Source organism: Telopea speciosissima, chromosome 2 (assembly GCF_018873765.1).
Source record: "Telopea speciosissima isolate NSW1024214 ecotype Mountain lineage chromosome 2, Tspe_v1, whole genome shotgun sequence".
NCBI lineage: Eukaryota > Viridiplantae > Streptophyta > Magnoliopsida > Proteales > Proteaceae > Telopea > Telopea speciosissima.
In genome coordinates, this window is record NC_057917.1 from 2,699,397 (window position 1) to 2,718,692 (window position 19,296).

At 40.0% G+C, this 19,296-nt stretch overlaps 1 protein-coding gene across 2 annotated transcripts in view; it reads left to right on the forward strand.

Moving 5' to 3' along the window:
- The first annotated feature begins 8,004 nt into the window (after positions 1 to 8,004).
- Positions 8,005 to 19,296, forward strand: part of LOC122652394 (ATP-dependent DNA helicase 2 subunit KU80) — a 53,777-nt gene continuing 42,485 nt past the window's right edge. The window contains exons 1-4 of one of the 2 annotated variants that reach the window (XM_043846116.1): positions 8,005 to 8,130; positions 9,164 to 9,256; positions 10,008 to 10,059; positions 10,861 to 10,992. In XM_043846116.1, the coding sequence (XP_043702051.1) occupies positions 8,116 to 8,130; positions 9,164 to 9,256; positions 10,008 to 10,059; positions 10,861 to 10,992 (292 nt within the window). In that variant the 5' untranslated portion in view covers positions 8,005 to 8,115. The remainder of the gene's footprint in view (positions 8,131 to 9,163; positions 9,257 to 10,007; positions 10,060 to 10,860; positions 10,993 to 19,296) is intronic. The other variant, XM_043846117.1, reaches the window with a different exon arrangement.

The following is a 19,296-nucleotide window of genomic DNA, read 5'->3' on the forward strand; positions in this document are numbered from 1 at the left end:
TCCAATGGTTGATTGCACCTTGTATCGCAGCATAGTTGGGGCTCTTCAATATGCTACACTCACAAGGCCAGATATCTCTTTTTCAGTCAACAAAGTATGCCAATTTCTTCAAACTCCTACAGAGATTCATTGGCAGGCTGTTAAAAGAATCCTACGCTATCTTAAGGCAACTGTGACCCACGATCTCCTCATTTCTAAAAGTTCCACAACCGGTTTGATGGCCTTCTCTGATGCAGACTGGGCTGGTTGTGTTGATGATCGTAGGTCCACTGGGGGCTATGCAATCTTCATGGGTGCCAATTTAATTTCCTGGTCTGCCAAGAAACAACCAACCATAGCAAGATCCTCCACCGAATCTGAGTATAGAGCCTTAGCAAATGCAACAGCCGAAATCATTTGGATCACATCCTTACTTCAAGAACTGGGTATCTCCAACAATCCAAAACCAGTGCTATGGTGTGACAATTTGGGTGCAACATATTTAACAGCAAATCCATTATTTCATGCACGAACAAAGCATATTGAGGTGGATTTTCATTTTGTGCGCCATCTAGTGGCACAGGGTCACCTTGAGGTACGGTTCATTTCCACAAAGGACCAGCTGGCCGATATTCTCACAAAACCTCTGTCAACGGCTCGTTTTGCCTTCCTTCGTGACAAGCTGAAGATTTGCAAACGCCCCTCTTCATCTTGAGGGGGGATGTTAGGATTACGTTGAAGTTTGAATTTGAATCTCCAACAGAATTTTTAAACTTTCAAAATTGTTTGAATTGTTCAAACTACGTGTAACTTCTCATCCCTATATTTTAGCTTGTTCTATTCTATCCCAACTCTACAACGGATAGAATCAAATTGTAACTTGATGTACATCAGTTTTTCAAATATAAAAACACCTCAAACTCATCGTTTGAGATAAGGAGAAATTCCAGAAATTATTCTATCTTCACATAATGAACCAATGGTACCGTTTAACCAAAACCACACTATTTAACACCCTTTTTTTTTGGGGGGGGGGGGGAGCGGGAGGTCTAGGAACACCGTATTTGTGCCGTACGCTAGCGGGTGTATCTATCTCTCTCTTTCCCCCTTGAAATAACCCCCTACCCCTCCTTCATGATGCTCCGTTCTACGCCACCATTGGGGTCGCCTGCTAGCACGTGGCATGCGGGTGATGTGATTATCCCTCTCCCCTTTTTTTTCAATGAATAGAAATTATGTTCAGAGAGCACAAAGAAGTGAAGAAGTATGTATAGAGAGTCCTAAGGAAGGGAGGACCCCAACAAAAAGCGAGAAGAAGAAAAACATAAAAACTTCCTCACATGGGGATTCTATTTATCGGCAAATTGGATAGGAAAATCCCAAGAATAAATAAAAGGCCTATTTCTATGGGAGAACAAGCACGAAAAAACCTAAAGATCAATTTTGCCTTTAACATCGATGGATATGGTTTCTAGATTTGTTGAATTGTCCTAGATTTCAAAAACATCTTCTTAAGTTCTTTTCATTCAAACATGATAGACAGTTGTATAGAACACAAGTTTACCCGGCCATGATGTCAATACATAATTTTCCATTGAAGCTCAAACTTGTTTGGGTTATGATGTCTTGTATTCCATCACTTGCATTAGTAGGCTGATTCTAAAGGGCCATTAAGAAGTCGTAGGGCCTGGATTTAGGGTTATATGAGTATTTCAATAAATTACTTTTGTAGAGTTTCGCTATAAATTTGTAGCAAGGGAGGGTTCTTTCTCTGTAATCAATTTGGGAGAGGTTGAGGATGAGCGGTTGTAACCCTATTCTCCATTGCTAGTAAAACAGATCTCATCTCATCTCATCTCATCATGGACGTAAGTAATCTTGTCGAACCACATATATCTTTGTTTAGTGTGATTGTTGTTTGCCGATTTCCACTTTTTGCTGCATCGTTATAAGTTTCGTTTTCTACAAGACTAACCCATTTCCATTCCCTGTCAAACTCAAGAATCCTTCTAGACACGTTGTCTGTCCTTTTTATAAATATGGAAAGGACAGGCAAAGAACAAGTGGTGAGAGTCCTGGACGAAAAGGGTCCTTAATTAGGATATGAGATCTGTCATAAACCCTAGTAATTAAGGATATGGCTCACAGCCCATTTAACAATGCTAAGGGCATGTAAATTTCTTGCTCTATAAACAGAAGAAAAGAAATAGAACTACGTACTTTCTAGCAATTGCTTAACAACTTGATGGTACTAAGAATTTCCATCAGCGGCGGAATATATACAAGTCAAAGACAAATGATTTACATAAGGGTCTAACAACAACAACAACAACAACAAAAAACTCAATCTTATCCCAACTTAATGGGGTCGGCTACATGGATCCAATAAAACACAGTAGGGGAAAGTAGATGAAAGCAAGAGGAAGGAGGCATATATAGCCCAACAAGTCAAGAAAATCTCAACTAAATGAGGTCCGCAACATGGATCCTAGCCCTCCAACAGGCTCTATCTGAGATCATACATAAGGGTCTAAGTTACCCAATATAACCATAGGTACGTAAAGGAACAAGTAATTATTCTAGAAGGATGATCGAGATCGCTCAAGAGTTTGTGTGCAATGGATTAGTAAGGGACTTTCAAGCATCATCTACTTGTAAATTTGAAGAGAACCAATTGAGGAGCTGTCTCAGAATTTCTTTTCCATTCGATTTCTATTTCACTGAAATAAAGTGCAAAAATCAAATCAAACAATTTTCAAAATTGAAATCATCCCATGAAATTGAAATAGAAATCAAAATTGAAATAGAAACCCTACCAATTCAAGCCTAAGTCAAACTAACTATTTACATTTGCAACTTTATTGCAATCGATCGGCAATCTTTCTTTTGTCACAATCTACAGCTATTGGCCTTCCTATTTAAGGATATGGTTGCCTTGCTGTTAATTTGAACTTAATTAAAGGGTTTAATAAAGGATGTGAATCGAGAATAAATATAATCAAATTATTAAAATTCTTGTAAGGTGATAGTTTATGTCTCTCTTTGCTTTTCACTTTATCCTTGCCACTCACTCCCCGGGGGGAAGAAAAGAAGATGTCACTATCCATCATGCCAATAAACATATTAGTTTAAGTTTCATATAATATATATAAACCCATGCCATCATCAATTGCATGTGGTCACACTAGCTTTTATATGTATGAAATATGTCAAAAGTTCATCAAAGCGGTCCATCTTGATAAGCTTAATTATCACGATCGATGGAGACCATAATATATGTGTCAAATTTTGGGCAATTCAAATTCAAACAAATTAATACCCAACCATGCATCCATAAAAAATGGACACCATTAATGGATAATTCCACATGGCAAAGGAACTGTGGATGTCAAAAGGGCATTGGAATTAATAGAAATCCCCCCCCCCCCCCCCCCACCACTCTTAAAACAACATGTTAGAAGAATGTATGTGTGTAGTGGGGGACTAGGATCCTCTGCAGTACTGGTGGGGTGGTGGTGCACATCTGATGGCACAACAGAGGCCAGGTGGCACACATGGCACACATGGCCCTTGCTGTGCCACCGGATGTGCACCACCGCTCCGCCGATACTACTGAGGATTTTAATACGTGTAGTGGGTGCAGTTCCTATATATGCCCCAACTTGTAATGTATGACAGAGTATTTAGACAAATTCAAATGGTTGAATGGGAAAAGGTCACCATTAATGTACCGATTAGGTGGCAAATTTGAGGCCTTAATTCCTTCACATTGCCCCTTAATTCATGGGGAGCTTTACTGATTATCTGCTGCCAAAATATATGATGGGAGCGCAATAGATGTCGCCATGACAACTTGAGAAGATCTCCTACTGAAGTGGCAAAGCTATGCTTTAGGGAAGTGGGGGACTGCACAAGGGCGAAAGGGGTGCAGGTCAAAACAGTGCACGATCTTGCCCTGGCACGTATGCTGAAGGTTACAATCTCAAGGCCACTTGTTAAAAGAATAGTAGAAGTGCGATGGAGGCAACCACCACATGGTTGGTGGAAATTGAACATTGATGGATCTTCCTTGGGCAATCCTGGATCGATAGGAGCAGGAGGGATACTTCATGATCACTTAGGAGCTGTTTTAAGATGCTTCTCTGAGTACCAAGGACTGGGCTTGAATTACATGGCTGAACTGGGGGCCTTCTTTACAGGAGTCGACCATGCTAGTGAGATGGGCACTGAAAATCTCTGGATTGAGTGTGACTCGGAAGCGGTTGTCTCATCCATTCTCTCTTGTAAGATTCCTTGGTGTCTAATGCATAAGTGGTGGAAAGCCTCTACTTTTCTTGGCTCCATCCAGTGGCGTATCACCCATTGCTATAGAGAAGCAAATTCTGCTGCGGATGCTCTTGCCACCCACACGGCGAAAACAAAAAGCACCTCTTGTTGGTCTATTCCACCCCAATTTATTAAGCAAACTGACTATTGGGAAGCGCTAGAACAGCCTTTCTATAGATTCAACTAACTTGTATCTGATAAGATCGCCTTGGTCTAACGTTTAACTAAGGGCTATGCCGAAGGTTTCACGTTAGAACACTGGGTTGTCTTTAAGGAGTTCATCAGTCATTCATTGTATCTATTTTTTTCCTTTTCTATTATATACACATTGCTGATCTTTAGCAAAAACATAGTATTAATAATGTAACTTACCTTCTCTTCAATATTGACACATTCACCTTTTGCCTGGATCTCTCTCTCTCTCTCTCTGGAAAAAAAGTGTTACATAGAAAAGAAAAAATAGATACCTTGCATATTCTGCAGAGGAGGGCATCTTAAGAGGAGCTATTTGACACCACATAGTGGGAGTGATTCTGTTGCTTTTTAGTTTTTAAGTTTGGGAGAAAACCTTGAGAGGATAAACTAATGGGTAACATAGAGAGCTAGGGTATCCGCTTTGGGCAATAGTGTTTCACGTTGGATAAGATCTTGTGGATTGCTTCCTCGTGCCTTCCTTCCTTCCTATGAGTTCGGTTACTCCTTTTGCTAATTAATAATTAAACTAATAAATACAACTCCTCCTGATCACTTTTGCATCCATTAATTAATCATCATTGCTAATTAATTATTTATTTTAATTGTAACAACTTAAAATTAATTAAACGTGCCTTGAGGGTTGGTGGCCTTGGAATCTAATTCCCTATCTATCTTGACAGACAAAATAATGTGGCTTTCCCTCATTTTCATGCAAAAAGTGACCGTATATCCCCATTCTTCTTCTCCCTAGGCCCTTCTCTTCTCACATTGACCATTGAGTGACCGTATATCCCCATTCTTCTTCTCCCTAGGCCCTTCTCTTCTCACATTGACCATTGAGAGAGAGAGAGAGAGAGAGAGAGAGAGAGAGAGAGAGAGAGAGCGCTTTTATACTATTTCGTTGTCACCTCTTCTTCCAACACTAATCCCCTTTTGTTGTACACCATAAAAAAAAAAAACAAAAAACAAAAAAATCCCTTTTGTACTGCCATTACACTATTGGTAATATCACAAACAAATATTAGTTCATTTTGGCTTAGACCGATCTCTCTCTCTCTCTCTCATAGAGCCTAAACAGGGTGTGAGTTTATCATGAGAGCGGCTCAAAGTTGAGAATTTCAGGCCTTGAGTTAGAACTAGGCCAGACCAAGATTTCGGCCTTAGATTGAACCCGACCTGGGCCTATCCAACCCGACCCTATCTTCTTCTTCTTGTTCTTTTTTTTTGTTTTTTTTTTTCTTCTTGCTGTTCCTCTTCCTTCTTTCTTTTTCTTCTTCCTCTATAGCCATTTCGATTCGAGATGTCAAAACACCGAAGGGATCAGAAAATTCTTGTTTCTTTCTTTATTCTTGTTCTTCTTCTTCCTAGCCAAGCCAACCCATGCATCTCCCTTCCCCCCGACCTGGGCCTATCCAACCCGACCCTATCTTCTTCTTCTTGTTCTTTTTTTTTTCTTCTTCTTGCTCTTCCTCTTCCTTCTTTCTTTTTCTTCTTCCTCTATAGCCATTTCGATTCGAGATGTCAAAACACCGAACGGATCAGAAAATTCTTGTTTCTTTCTTTATTTTCTTGTTCTTCTTCTTCCTAGCCAAGCCAACCCATGCATCTCCCTCCCCCCCCAATGGTCAGGGCCAATCAGGTCACCCCGGCCCGACCCTGAAGGCAATGCAAGGTTGGATTTTTCTGACTGGGCCTGAGCCCAGCTAAGGAGATTCAGGGTTGGGCTGGGGTTTTAAAAGGCCCGGCCAACCCGAATATGCTGCAGCCCTAGGTCAACGTTTGGTGAAAAAAGGATATCTAATTTTCTAAAACATGGTTAGTTAATCAGTCAATTTGTCTAATTACCATTGCTACTTGTATACGTCCTGAGAAGGTTACTCTCTTGTCCAACTAGTAGCTAAACTCTACAAAGTAATTCAATTTTTTTATTGGCCTCAATTTTTAGGTCCAGTTCTGATCAAATCAGGTTCGATCACCCAGGCTTGTCCATTTTTAAAATTGAAATTCTTCTTAGCTCTGATAAATCTCCTTCTCAATAAGCTCACCCTTATTTTCTACTTTACCTACCAACACGAGATATGTCAAAAGATGGATGAGTACGTGCACTGATATTGGGTGGAAATGGAACTAGCAAATGAATGTCAATTGGAAGGGTCCTGCCCCCGCCCCCACCTAGAAGAACATCAGGGGGCCGGATCTCAATGCCACCGTACAAAAGAACGTCTAGTACTACCCCTCATACAAATATTCAGTTGATATGTTTTACTGCGAACATGTACTACTGGAGAAGCAAAGAATAGCATAACTAACACAATATGGTATAATTTCTTCCAAAATTACCTGAATATATCCTATCTAACACGCGTAGAACATCATGGTTCTATCAATTTGACATCCTAAAAATAAAAACAAATGATCAATTTGTAAATGTGGAATCATTCTAGGTAAAAATTGAATCCTGCCTAAGTAAAATTGTTGAATTCCACTTGAATTCTGTCAAAACACTCTCCAAATGCACGTAAGTAGAAGGACTAATCTGACTGCTAAAGCTTCTCCGGCAAGAATCGAAGCAAAATGGGCTGGTTCCAAGGATGCTACTTTGCATTGGCCATGATGATCGCACACTACACAACCCAGACCTCCTGAACCTGAATTTGATGGCCCAGCCAGAAGCATCACAACTTCATCTTGACGAAGCCATCAGGAGGAGGGGTCCATGGAGGAGCTTGAGAATTACTAGGAGAGGTCTTCGAACTTGTACCAATGGCCAGTGCACACTCAGTTTCTGAATGGGCTTTCTGGGCTGATCTGTTAGCTTCACTTGAAGTCCATGATCTACGGTTGAAAACAAGATCATTCAATTCCAAGCAATCCATAAGGCCCAACAGATGAAAGAGACGAGGCCACAAACTTCTTTGCTCTCCCAACCATTGTTCCATAGGTGTAGCTTAGGGTACTCAACCATAGGAGTAATGTATGGTAGAGTACTACCGAACCAAACGGCTGTTGTGAAATCACGGTCGAGAAAAATATGATCTGTCGTCTCTGTAGGTGCTCCACACCACAGGTCAACATAGATCTTCTACGACGCGTTGCCCTGTCCTGCCTGTGCTGCATAGACATAGGGGCCATGAGCAATGACCACCTTACCGCCGCTCGGACAAGGCACTTGGGCAGGGGTAAGGCAGTCAATGCGCACCACCTTGTATTTGCACAGCATGGCAGGACGGGCAGCCCGCGCCATTGAAGATCTGGATCCCACTACTTGGCAATCCAAAATTCACATTGCAAGAGCGGTGGAGCCCAATCCTGAGACTTGGCAACCTTCACCGAGAGGTGTGGGAATCGGCCGCGTTGATCTGGGATCGAAATTCGACAGTGGATGATTCAACACACGAGACAGCGGCGCAAGCCGCGCAACCGACGAGTATAAAATATTAAAAGGTGAGTGAACTTCCTGTAATTTGGATCACGTCGAGGGAGGTGATTGTAATTCAACATCGAGGGGCGGGAAGTACAAATTGCTTCTCCCGGAAGCTTTAAAACATAAAGCATTCCTCTTCAATTTTCCAGTTTAAGCAGGACTGTAGTCTCTCTCTCTCTCTCTCAATCACTATGGCGCGAAACAAGGTGAAAAAATCGCACTCTAGTGTAATCTCAAACTAGAAATGATATCCTTTTTACAGTCGAAGTTTCGGGGATCGAACTGTTCATCCATGCACATAATTTAGTCTGAGTTTAGCCAGTGATCTTTACTAGCCAGTGCTTGCCTTTTGTTATTCTCTGTTTCTGTCATCGAGCATCTTGTGCTATGTCTTAAAAATAAAGGAAGGGAAATTTAAATAATTTTAGTATGGTATCGTGTCCTGGCTCCTTGCTCCCTGATTTTAATTCATCAATCAAATCGGTCGTTTGGTAGGTATCAGAAATTCCTGCTTCAGTATTATAAGAATTTGTTATTGATCTGATTCTTTCTAATGCCTTTTCTGATACGTATGAATTTAACAGAGGTCATATTTGAGTTGTTCATTCAATTCTGGTTTTAGGGTTTGGACGGTCTTAATCTTTTAATGTTTGTATTCTCTACTGCTGATTTCTAGTTCATTTGTTTGAGCGGTTTAAAGGTGGTTACTGTGCTCAGGAGTTTTTGACAAATCATGCATATTATTCACATTATAGTTGTTCCTATAGTTTCTTTTTAGGAGGTTGACTATTTGTTCAGTTTGTAGTAATAATGCACAATCCAGTGTGAAGTTATTATATTTTTCCTATTACTATCAGTTGTTGTGCCACAAATATTTTCAACTTGAGGGGTATACTTGGTTGAAATTTAACTCATTGATGTGCTATAGCACGAGATTATTCCCACACCTTATGAAAGTAGGATGCCCACATCAATTGGTTGAAGGTCAAATCGATGATGTGCTATAGCACGAGATTGTTCTCACACCTAATGAAAATAGAATGTCTCCTTTGATGTGGAATATTTATGTTTTTAAATAATTATAGATTTTGGAATAACGGAACATATTAGTTTTTGTTATATTGGGTCAGTCTAAACAGTTGGAGTTCTTGATTCCATACCAGGGCTAAAGATAAAGGGTGTTTTCTGTCAATTCATGCTAACATGTAGGGTTAAATCTGTTCTTTTCTTTTGCAACAGGAAGGATTGCTTTTGCTGCTCGATGTCAGTCCATCAATGCACAATCTTCTCCCGGAGATTGAAAAAGTTTGCTCCATGCTTATACAAAAGAAGGCATGTACTTATTCATCTTTTTTTTTTTTTTTTCCAGTGATAAAAGAAGACATCTTTTCAATCTTGAGTTATCAGTTGTCTTTTACTTATGTTCCATATGGTTTCATTTCACTTTCTCTTTTATTGGGATGGGAAGATTAAGTTTAATATCATTTCTTTTGATATTTTTCTTTTCCTGTGAATTTTGGTTTGAGTCGTGTTATGAACCCAGCCTAAAGATATACCAATATTTACAAACCCTAATAGTTGGCTGACAGTAAATCACTAGGTGGGTCCAACCCTTGGGACCAGAGTCTGGCTGACTTGGGGGAACTAGTGACTCCCCTGAACCGGCAATGTGCCAAAGTTTAAAGATGGTTGTTTAGAATTTATTCATACCATTAGCTCTGCAATTTCTAGTCTACTCACCTAAGCCTTATCCCAATTAAATAGGATTGCCTCCACGAATCCTGTTTCACCATTCAGTGCTATTTGAAGTTATATTTTTTGTTAATCCCCTGAGTGTTCGTGTCTTGCCATACCACATCTCTCCAGGTCATTATGGGTCTACATTAGCCCGACTAGGACAGTTGAAAATGGCTAATGCGGAGGTCTGATCTGATTTTGATGCTTATCTAGGTTTGGAATCCGACTGAGCAGCTGGCCCATTGTGTGGTGCTAAATATCTGCTGTTACTAACACATGATATTAAGAAGAGGAAAACAAGTGGTTATTTAAGTATGATTCATCCATCTTCCTCTTCTCCCTGCAGCTAATTTATGGCAAAAGTGATGAAGTTGGAGTTGTTCTGTTTGGAACTGAAGGTAATCTTTCTTGATTATAAATGCTTGTACTAAGTTTGCTGCAATGCACAAGTGGTCATTGTGTGTATAATGTTGAGAAATGTACTCATTGGAGTATTGTAAAATTTATTGTGTAATTTTGAGAAAAAAATCAAGCCTGCCTTTGTATCTTCTAGAATATTTAATCCTATACTGAGAAACTAATGGCAGAAGTAGAATCATGATGCAGACAATTGAAACGTGAAAATCACAAGATCTCCCCAATGTTCTTTGCACATTGACTAAAAAGGATGTTGTGATCTGATATCCCTAAAATGTGATGCACAGGGATGTGTTCTTAATTTTCTGTTCATCAAATTATTTAACAAAAATTTCAATAAGTCTTATCTTCTTTATTCCAACTATCTAATTCTCCCTCTATCGACTTATCGCATGTCTAAATGTTTGCATAACCCAAACTCAGACTCAGAAGAGTTCTGTCACTTTCTGGATCATCTGAACAAGTTCTTTTGCTATCCGCCTATTACACTTCTTTTCCTCTTCTTTTTTCTCATAGTTGTTTATTCTTTATTTTGGAATTTGGAATAGCGAACTTACTTAGTATTAGCAATGAATTCTCATTCTGTGCAACCTAAAAAAAATAAAATTGAAGAACTGTGGATTGACTGTTTTTCTCAACATAGTTGGAAGACATACTACCAAATTATAATTTCAATTCCTTCCATTTATTTTCCGTCACAAAATAAAATTTTGATGTCCTTGTTGATTGTGTTTTGGCATTATGTTACCATTGTCTGAATCCTTTCATCTTGGAATCCTTAGATACTGATAATGAGCTGACAAAGGAAGTGGGTGGCTATGAACATGTGGTGGTGCTACGACACATCAAAGTTGTTGATGGAGATATGATTGAAGCTTTACAGAAGCTTCCCAGGGGAACTGCGCCTGGTGATTGTATCCACAATCATGGATGTGTTAATTGTTTTGCCTTCTATAAAAGAAATGAAATCAGCCATGCTTTCTATTTTAAAGTAAAATGAAACTGTTTCCTTGATGTCTTAAAAATTGTTTCTGACCTATAGTATATGAGATTTAAGGAATCTTTTGCTACATTATTTAGTGTTATATGTGTAAGTGGAAAATTTATGTCTCATACATTTTTTTAGTGCTAACTCCTATAAATGTCACCTATATTCTTTATAAGGTTGTAAGTCGGTTCGGTTCCTAGTTGGTTCCAGTGTAATTAACCCAAACTGAAGCTGAACTGATCATTGATCGGTTCTGGAACCGAATTTTGGTCACATGGTTTGCTATTGGTTTCGGCTATCAGTTTCTTATCGGTTAATCGACTTGTTATTAGTTCAAAATCAAACTGAAATGATTAAAAATTTTGCTATACTAGCCCAAACTGAAATCGAACTACCTAATAACGGTTTGGTTCGGTCTAGCTTTATCCACTGGGTCCTGTTTTTTTTTTTTTTTGGATGAATAGCCGGGTCCTGTTTTTGTTTTTGGTTTGGTTCAAAATTAAAACCCTTTTATCTTTATACCCATTGAGTACAATAGGGAATACTGAGATAGCTGCACGTACTTCATCTTTCTTTCTGTTCCCTGAGATTGTAAGTGCCAACAACAGTGTTATTAACAAGTGTATGATTTAGTGTATGAGTCCTTTGTTTAAACTTGATATTACATCGAGGGATTGGAATCCTCCTGTAGGTACCTTTTATGGTCTGAACTATATGATTTATATTTAAATTTTGGAGTTGAATCATTAAGTCGAAAATTGATTGAATCTTGTGGTTCTTATAGGGCACATAAAGTGACACTCTTCAATAGTCTGTAAGGTACAATACCTTTTACATTTTCAAAAGATTGCTAACTGGATTTTGCTTTTTCACCAGAAGCTAGATTAGGGACAAAAAACAGCTAGCACCTAGCAGTTGCAGCTGAGTTCCAGTTGGATTTTAGGTTAGGGAAGCAAGTAAGAAAGGAAGGAGATGATGGAGAAGGAAGAAGAAGAAGAAGAAGAAGACAAGAGGGAAGAGAAGAGTGTATTTCGGTGGAATGTGTTGTGTGGGAGAGTGAACTCTCCACACCCATATCACTTCATTAATAGACTTTGAGAATGTTACATACACCTCCCTAGGGAGGTAAAAGATAAGAAAGGTAAGAAGTAGAAAATACATAATGGGGACACTAGATATAAGACTAGTTCCCAAACTACCCTTATCACATGAGTTCTAACAACTCTAACACTCCCCCTTTGGCTTAAACCTATCCCTTTGGACTTGGTTCAGCTGACTCACAGCCCACTCCAACAGCCCCTCAGTTTGTGTATGAGACTTCACATCCTCAAATTTCCATCGTGAAGCTTGATAGTACTAATTACTTGGACTGGTCACACTCTGTGAAGCTTTCCCTTAGGAGCAAAGGGAAACTTGGGTACGTGATAGGTGCTACTAAAGCCCCAGAGCAAGGCTCCCTTGGCATGACATGGCTAATCTTCTCCATGAAGCCCGAGATTGGGAGAAGGTTTATGCGAAAGGAAAGAGCACTGAATCCGAAAAACTGAGGGGCTGTTGGAGTGGGCTGTGAATCCGTAGAAACAAAATCGGTGGAGGACGAAGCTGAATCGGAAAGAGCACTGAATTTTGATGTTGAAGGAGAATGTGAGGTTAGTGGTGAAGGCCTTTTCCCAGGGGAGGATGGAAGTGTGCAGGTGATTTCCAAACCTCTGTTTACTAAAGATGACTATTATGTTAATAGAGGGGGACAAAATTTAGATTGGAAAGCTTCCTTGAAGTCTCTTCGGCAATCCTATGCAGAGATTCACAGAAATTACAATGTTTTTATGGCACGGGTGGTGGCGGCAGAGAACCATCCCTCTACTCCAGAAGCGAATTCAAGTGGATCAAACGCAGCTTTCAAACAGTTGGAAGTGGTACAACCTCGGGTTACTAGGTCCAAGAGATCCGTAATTTCCCTCTATATGAAACCTTCATAAATTGTTTATTCTGGAATATTAAGGGCATGGAAAATAAGCCTTCTTTAAGGTGTCTGAAAGCTATTATTGCTTCTTCAATGATTGGTATGGTTGCGATTGCAGAACCAAAAATCCCATTTGCTAATTCTTCTAGAATCATGAAAAGACTTGGTATGGATGCTGTTTGCTCTAACGGAGCAGATCAAGGAGACACAATTTGGGTCTTCTGGAAGGGTGATTTGCAAGTTTCGTTATTTCGAAGCCACATGCAATATGTTTCTTTGGAGTGCACTATCCACGACTCTACAAAGATAATAATCACATTTGTTCTTGCTTTGTGTACAACAGGTGAAAGAAAATTACTTTGGGCGAGCTTACTGGAGGATGCTGCAGCTATTAATTGCCCTTGGGCGATAGGGGGTGACTTCAATGCAATTCTTGAACCCACGGAAAAATTAGGGGGGAAATTTGTTTGCTCCACGTCGTTGGAGGACTATGGTGACTTTATAAATACGAAGGAAGTGCTTTTACCTGGTCTAACAACCAAGTTGGGAACAGTAGAATCTTGGCTCGCTTGGACCGATTTCTATTTAAAGATCGCTGGGCAAATTTATTCGCGGTGAGCCGGGTGATTCATCACTATAGAACTTGCTCTGACCATTCGCCTATTCAGTTGGATGGCTCTCTACAAGGATCTACCAGGTTTTTGTCTTTTAAATTTCAGCAGATGTGGATTTCTCTTCCTAATTTTATGGAAGGTGTAGAACACTCTTGGTCTATTCCAGTGTTGGGCTCCCCTCTTTATGTTCTTTACTCTAAATTGAAGGCGTTGCATATTCATCTACGATTGTGGAATAAATCTGTTTTTGGGAACATCCACCAAAACGTTCGTAATGCGGAGGACAGGGTGTGTAGAATGGAAATAGAAATGGATGCTAGCCCAAGTGCAGATAACAGGAAAAATTTAGAGGGTGCTAGAAGAGCTTTACAAGAAGTGTTACTCCAGGAAGAAATATTTTGGCGCCAAAAATCAAGGGTGAGGTGGTTGAAAGAAGGTGTCAGGAATACAAAATTTTTCCACTCTGGTAAATATTCGCAGACAAAAAAAAGGAGTAGAAAAAATTAAAAATGGGAATGGAAATTGGGTTGCGGGTGAAGATGCAGTTGAAAATGAAGCCATCAGATTTTTTGCTGACGCTTTTACTTCTCAGGGTTCTCAGAGGGACGATGATTTATTGCAATTTATTCCCCGATTGGTCACCGAGGAAGATAATGAAAATCTTCTTTCTCCTCCATTGTTAGAAGAAGTGAGGAGAGCGGTGTTTGATCTATCCGCAGACAGTGCTCCGGGGCCAGATGCCTTTTTTGGCTATTTCTTTATTGCTTGTTGGGAGATTGTGGGTAATGATGTGTGGGAAGCGGTTAAGGATTTTTTTGCTGGTGGTTTCTTGCCCAGAAGTTATACTTCAACTCATCTGGTTCTCATTCCGGATTGCCCGGAGGTAATGTCTGATTTCTGCCCGATTAGTCTTTGCAATTTTTCTTACAAAATTATTGCCAAAGTCATTTCCTCTAGATTGACTTCTATTCTTCCTTCCATAATTTCTGAAGAGCAGGGGGTTTGGTCCAAGGCCGTTGCATACATGATAATATTGCCTTAGTGCAGGAGGTAGTCCATGACATTAACAGGAAAACTCGAGGGGGGGGGAATGTTGTTCTTAAATTGGACATGGCCAAGGCTTACGATAGGCTGGAATGGGAATTTTTGTACAAAGTTTTAGAAAAATTCGGTTTTTCCAAATCCTGGATCAATCTGATTAAGAAAACTTTAGAAAATTGCTGGTTTTCTTTAATTATGAATAGAGGTCCTAGGGGATTCTTCAAATCCTCGAGGGGGGTGAGACAGGGTGATCCCCTCTCTCTTCTTTTCATTCTTGCGGAAAAGGTATTAAGCAGGGGCCTTCGATCCTTATTCTTGGAAGGAAGAGCGAGGTATTACCAATTGCCAAGGGGGTGTCCAGGAATTTCACATAGTCTCTTTGCGGATGACACAATCATATTCGTTAAGGGTTTTAAAAACTCTCTCAAACAAATCATTGGCTTTATTGGCAGGTATGAGGGGTCGTCAAGGCAGCTTGTAAATAGGCAAAAAAGCTGTTTCATCGTGGGGAAGAAAACCGATGGCATTAGATGCAGAATGATTGAGATGGTGACAAGGTTTTCCAGGAAAGATCTCCCATTCACCTACCTGGGTGCTCCAATGTATTCAGGGCGTCTTCGAGTTAATTTTTTTGATGAGTTCTTGGCCAAAATGTGTAAGAAAGTTTCAAGGTGGAAAGGCAAGTTGTTATCTGCAGGGGGAAGAGTTACTCTAGTAAAGCATGTTTTGGCTTCTATGCCATTTCATATTATCTCCACCCTAAATCCCCCCAAATCTGTAATTTCTAAGTTTAATGGCATCTGCGCTGATTTTCTATGGGGTCACTTTGAATGGAGCAAGCGTCATCATTGGGTAGGATGGCAAAAAATCACTCAACCGGTGGCAGAGGGGGGTCTTGGCATTCGCCGGTTAGAAGACATTAGTAAAGCCTTGAGAATTAAAGGCTTATGGTTCATAATGACGGATAATTCTATGTGGTGTTCCTTCTTTAAGGCGAAGTTTTTAAAAAATCAGCATATTGGCTTGGCGGGGATCAAGAAAATTGGAACGACATCTTGGAGAGCAGCTCTACAGTACAAAGATTTTCTTCTTGCAAATTCACGTTGGCTCATTGGATCGGGAGACGTCAATTTTTGTTTAGACAATTGGTCCGGTTGGGGTCCGTTAATGGATTACGTTGATGGAGCATTAAATCTGGACTTGGAAATTCGAGTTAAAGAAGTCCTGCACTCTGACAGGTCTTGGGATGGTGAAGTTTTGAGGCAAATTGATTCCCAGGCAATTAGGGATAGCATTCTGAATGCCAACTATTGCATCACAAATAAAGAAGATAGATTGATTTGGGCTCCGCAAAGTGATGGATCTTTTTTTACTAAATCAGCTTGGAATGAAATCAGGGCTGCCGATCAGGTAAAACCTTTTGCAAAATGGCTTTGGAACAAATCTCTCCCCCCTAAGATTGGTTCCTTTTCCTGGCAAATCATGTGCGGAGATATCCCAACAGATGAGTGAGTCTCTGAAAAGATTGGGTATTCCCTTAGCATCCAAATGCTCCTGCTGTGCAATTCCAGCTTGTGAATCATCTTACCATTGCTTGATTGAGGGCGTGACAGCTACCAAGGTATGGAAATGCTTCTCTATAATATTTGATGTTGAGATTGTCATGGCTCTAGGTATTAGAAGTAAAATGTTGTTCTGGCAAGAACACGCCAAGGGAAAAGGTCTATGTGGGAGGATTATGGGGCTGATTCCTTCTCTCATCGTTTGGGAGTTGTGGAAGGAGAGAAATGGCAGGAGACATGGGGAAAAACCCCGCCCTGCCAGTTCAATTGTAGAAGCGATTGAGGGTTGGGTGAGAGAAATCCCCGAAATTGGCCTCTTCAAAAAGACTCCTTTTAAAGAGAATCTGATCCTCCAAATTTTAAAATTCCCCATTCCCAGAGTCATTCCAATCCTCCGCGGGCTATCTATTGGTGCCCTTCTTTCAATGCCATAAAGTTCAATGTGGACGGTGCATGTAAAGGTAATCCTGGGATAGGTGGAGGAGGGGGTATTGTTAGGGATGGAAGAGGTCAGGTGTTGGCTGCATTTGCAAATTTCTATGGAGAGTGTACTAACTCAATGGCTGAATTTAGAGCAATTCGGGACGGGCTTCAGATTTGCGCCGAGATGGGTCTCTTAGAATTCCATGTAAATTCTGATTCTGCAATGGCAGTACCCTGCATCACTAAGAAGAAGTGCAAGGTTTGGAGGGGGTGTTACTGGTTCCACAAAATTCTTTGCCTGATTCAATTTCTCCGTCCTTGATTTCGTTCACCTTTAGAGAGGGTAACAGAGCTGCTGATTGGTTGGCAAATTACGCTTGTGACTCGTCATCCAACACAGTGTTTCACGATTGGGTTGAACTTCCTCCGGTTCTAAAAAAAATCACGTGGGAAGACGTGGCTGGCTGTCCAGTTATTCGGAGATGATTCTCTTTTTTGTTTGGGTGGTTTGGTTCGGTCCTCAGGGCCTTTGGTGGTGGTGAGTAAGTGTGCTTTTGTATCCTCGGGTTGGGGTAAGGCGGGTATGCCCCCCCTTGTATTCTTTTGATTTAGTTTGATTATTAATAAAATGGTAGGGGCCAGCTCGGGTCCCAGGTAATATTCGGGATAAAAAAAAAAAAACCTTGGTAGGCAAAACTTCTGGAGAGCTTTAACAAAGCTCAAATAACATCTTCAAACACCTGAGTAGGTTATTTCGAACCTATTTCATGCTCTTATAACAGATTTTTACATTGGTGTCTTCTCCTTGAAACCCTTTGAGCCCTAGGATTCAAAGAGAAGAAAAAGAATAGGAGAAAGAGGCTGAATACGACTCTCAAACCTAAAGCTCTGATACCAAGTTGGATTTTAGGTTAGGGAAGCAAGTAAGAAAGGAAGGAGGTGATGGAGAAGGAAGAAGAAGAAGAAGAAGACAAGAGGGAAGAGAAGAGTGTATTTCGGTGGAATGTGTTGTGTGTGAGAGTGAACTCTCCACACCCATATTACTTCATTAATAGACTTTGAGAATATTACATACACTTCCCTAGGGAGGTAAAAGATAAGAAAGGTAAGAAATAGAAAATACATAATGGGGACACTAGATATAAGACTAGTTCCCAAACTACCCTTATCACATGAGTTCTAACAACTCTTACAGTTCCAACTATGGATTCTTGATGGGATTTTGTACTTCAAGTAACACACTCACCTTTCTCCTTGTTAGTCCTACTAATGCAGGACAATTCTTACAGGTAGTGTGCCTGATTAGGAATTATGAAAGCTAGCCTAAATCCTCAAAGTTTTAAGAAGACAGAAAGAAATAATGGACTACTAACCATGAACAATATTGGGTTCTGACTCATCGAACACTATGAAGACAATCATTCTCTTACTCATACACAAAACTACAGCATAAATAGAACTTTAAGTTTTAATTACTTATGTGAATATGGACTATGACTGGATGACTTTTCAAACTTAAAAACCCCTTAAGGACTCCTACTGAGATTTTGAGTTGCTAATAATTACCATCGGATTTTTTCCCTAAAAAATGCAAAACAATTACTTAACAAAAAAGAAAAGAAAAAGAAAGCATGTGCAACCTAAAATAATTTAGACTATAGAGGAATATTTTCTTCCCATTCCTCATTTGCAATATTGCGAAAATTTTAGGGAAGTTTGTTACCTTATAATTTTTGTTTAATCTTTTCCCATCTTTCCGTCCCCTCACTACCAAACTCACCCTCAGTCTTCCCCACTCCCCATCTCTCTCTTTCTCAAACATAAATTCACAGAAAAGTGGTGTACATGGATCAAAACCTCATGCTCTCACCTTGACGCTGTCCATACGAAGAGGCTTATTTCAGAGCAACTTAGTGGCAAGACTCAGTCTCTCAGCTCTGGATGCAGGCTGCACCAATAATGAGCCAAGATGTTGAAGTTATGAGTATCATTGTTTATCCTAATAACTTTCATCTTCCAGGAGCTTTAATGGGGGATTACCTCTTTATACTATACAACTAACCAAAGCATGAGAGATGCAGTTTCTGCTTATGGAGAAGTGTTGGAATATGGGTATTACGTGTGACATGGGTCGATCCATGATATAAGATCGACCCATGGGGTGTTATTTCTATTTTAGTGATTTTCCCTTTCCTAGTTCTATTCTAGCTCTATTTAACTAGTTAGAATTAGAGTTATATTTGGGTTGTGACACTGTTCATGTGAACAGTGTCGTGAACAGTGTTTCCCTTTGTAATCTCTTTTATTATTATTATTATAAATAGAGAGCTTAACTGATCTCATTGATCAATCAAGCCATTCACTAATTTCTACATGGTATCAGAGCCTAAACTGGATATCTGAGAAATTAATTCTGCTTTCCTCCATCGTCTCCCTCCACAATTGATCTCTCCTAGATCAACTAACCAAATACCCATATTCCAACACTCCCCCTTTTCCAGTCAGCCCGATAAAGCTCGATGGCACTAATTATTTACTTTGGTCTACACAAATGTTTCTTTCCATTGATTCAAGGGGCTATAAGGGATATACATATGGTACCACTGTCAAACCAAGTGAAGCTGGTA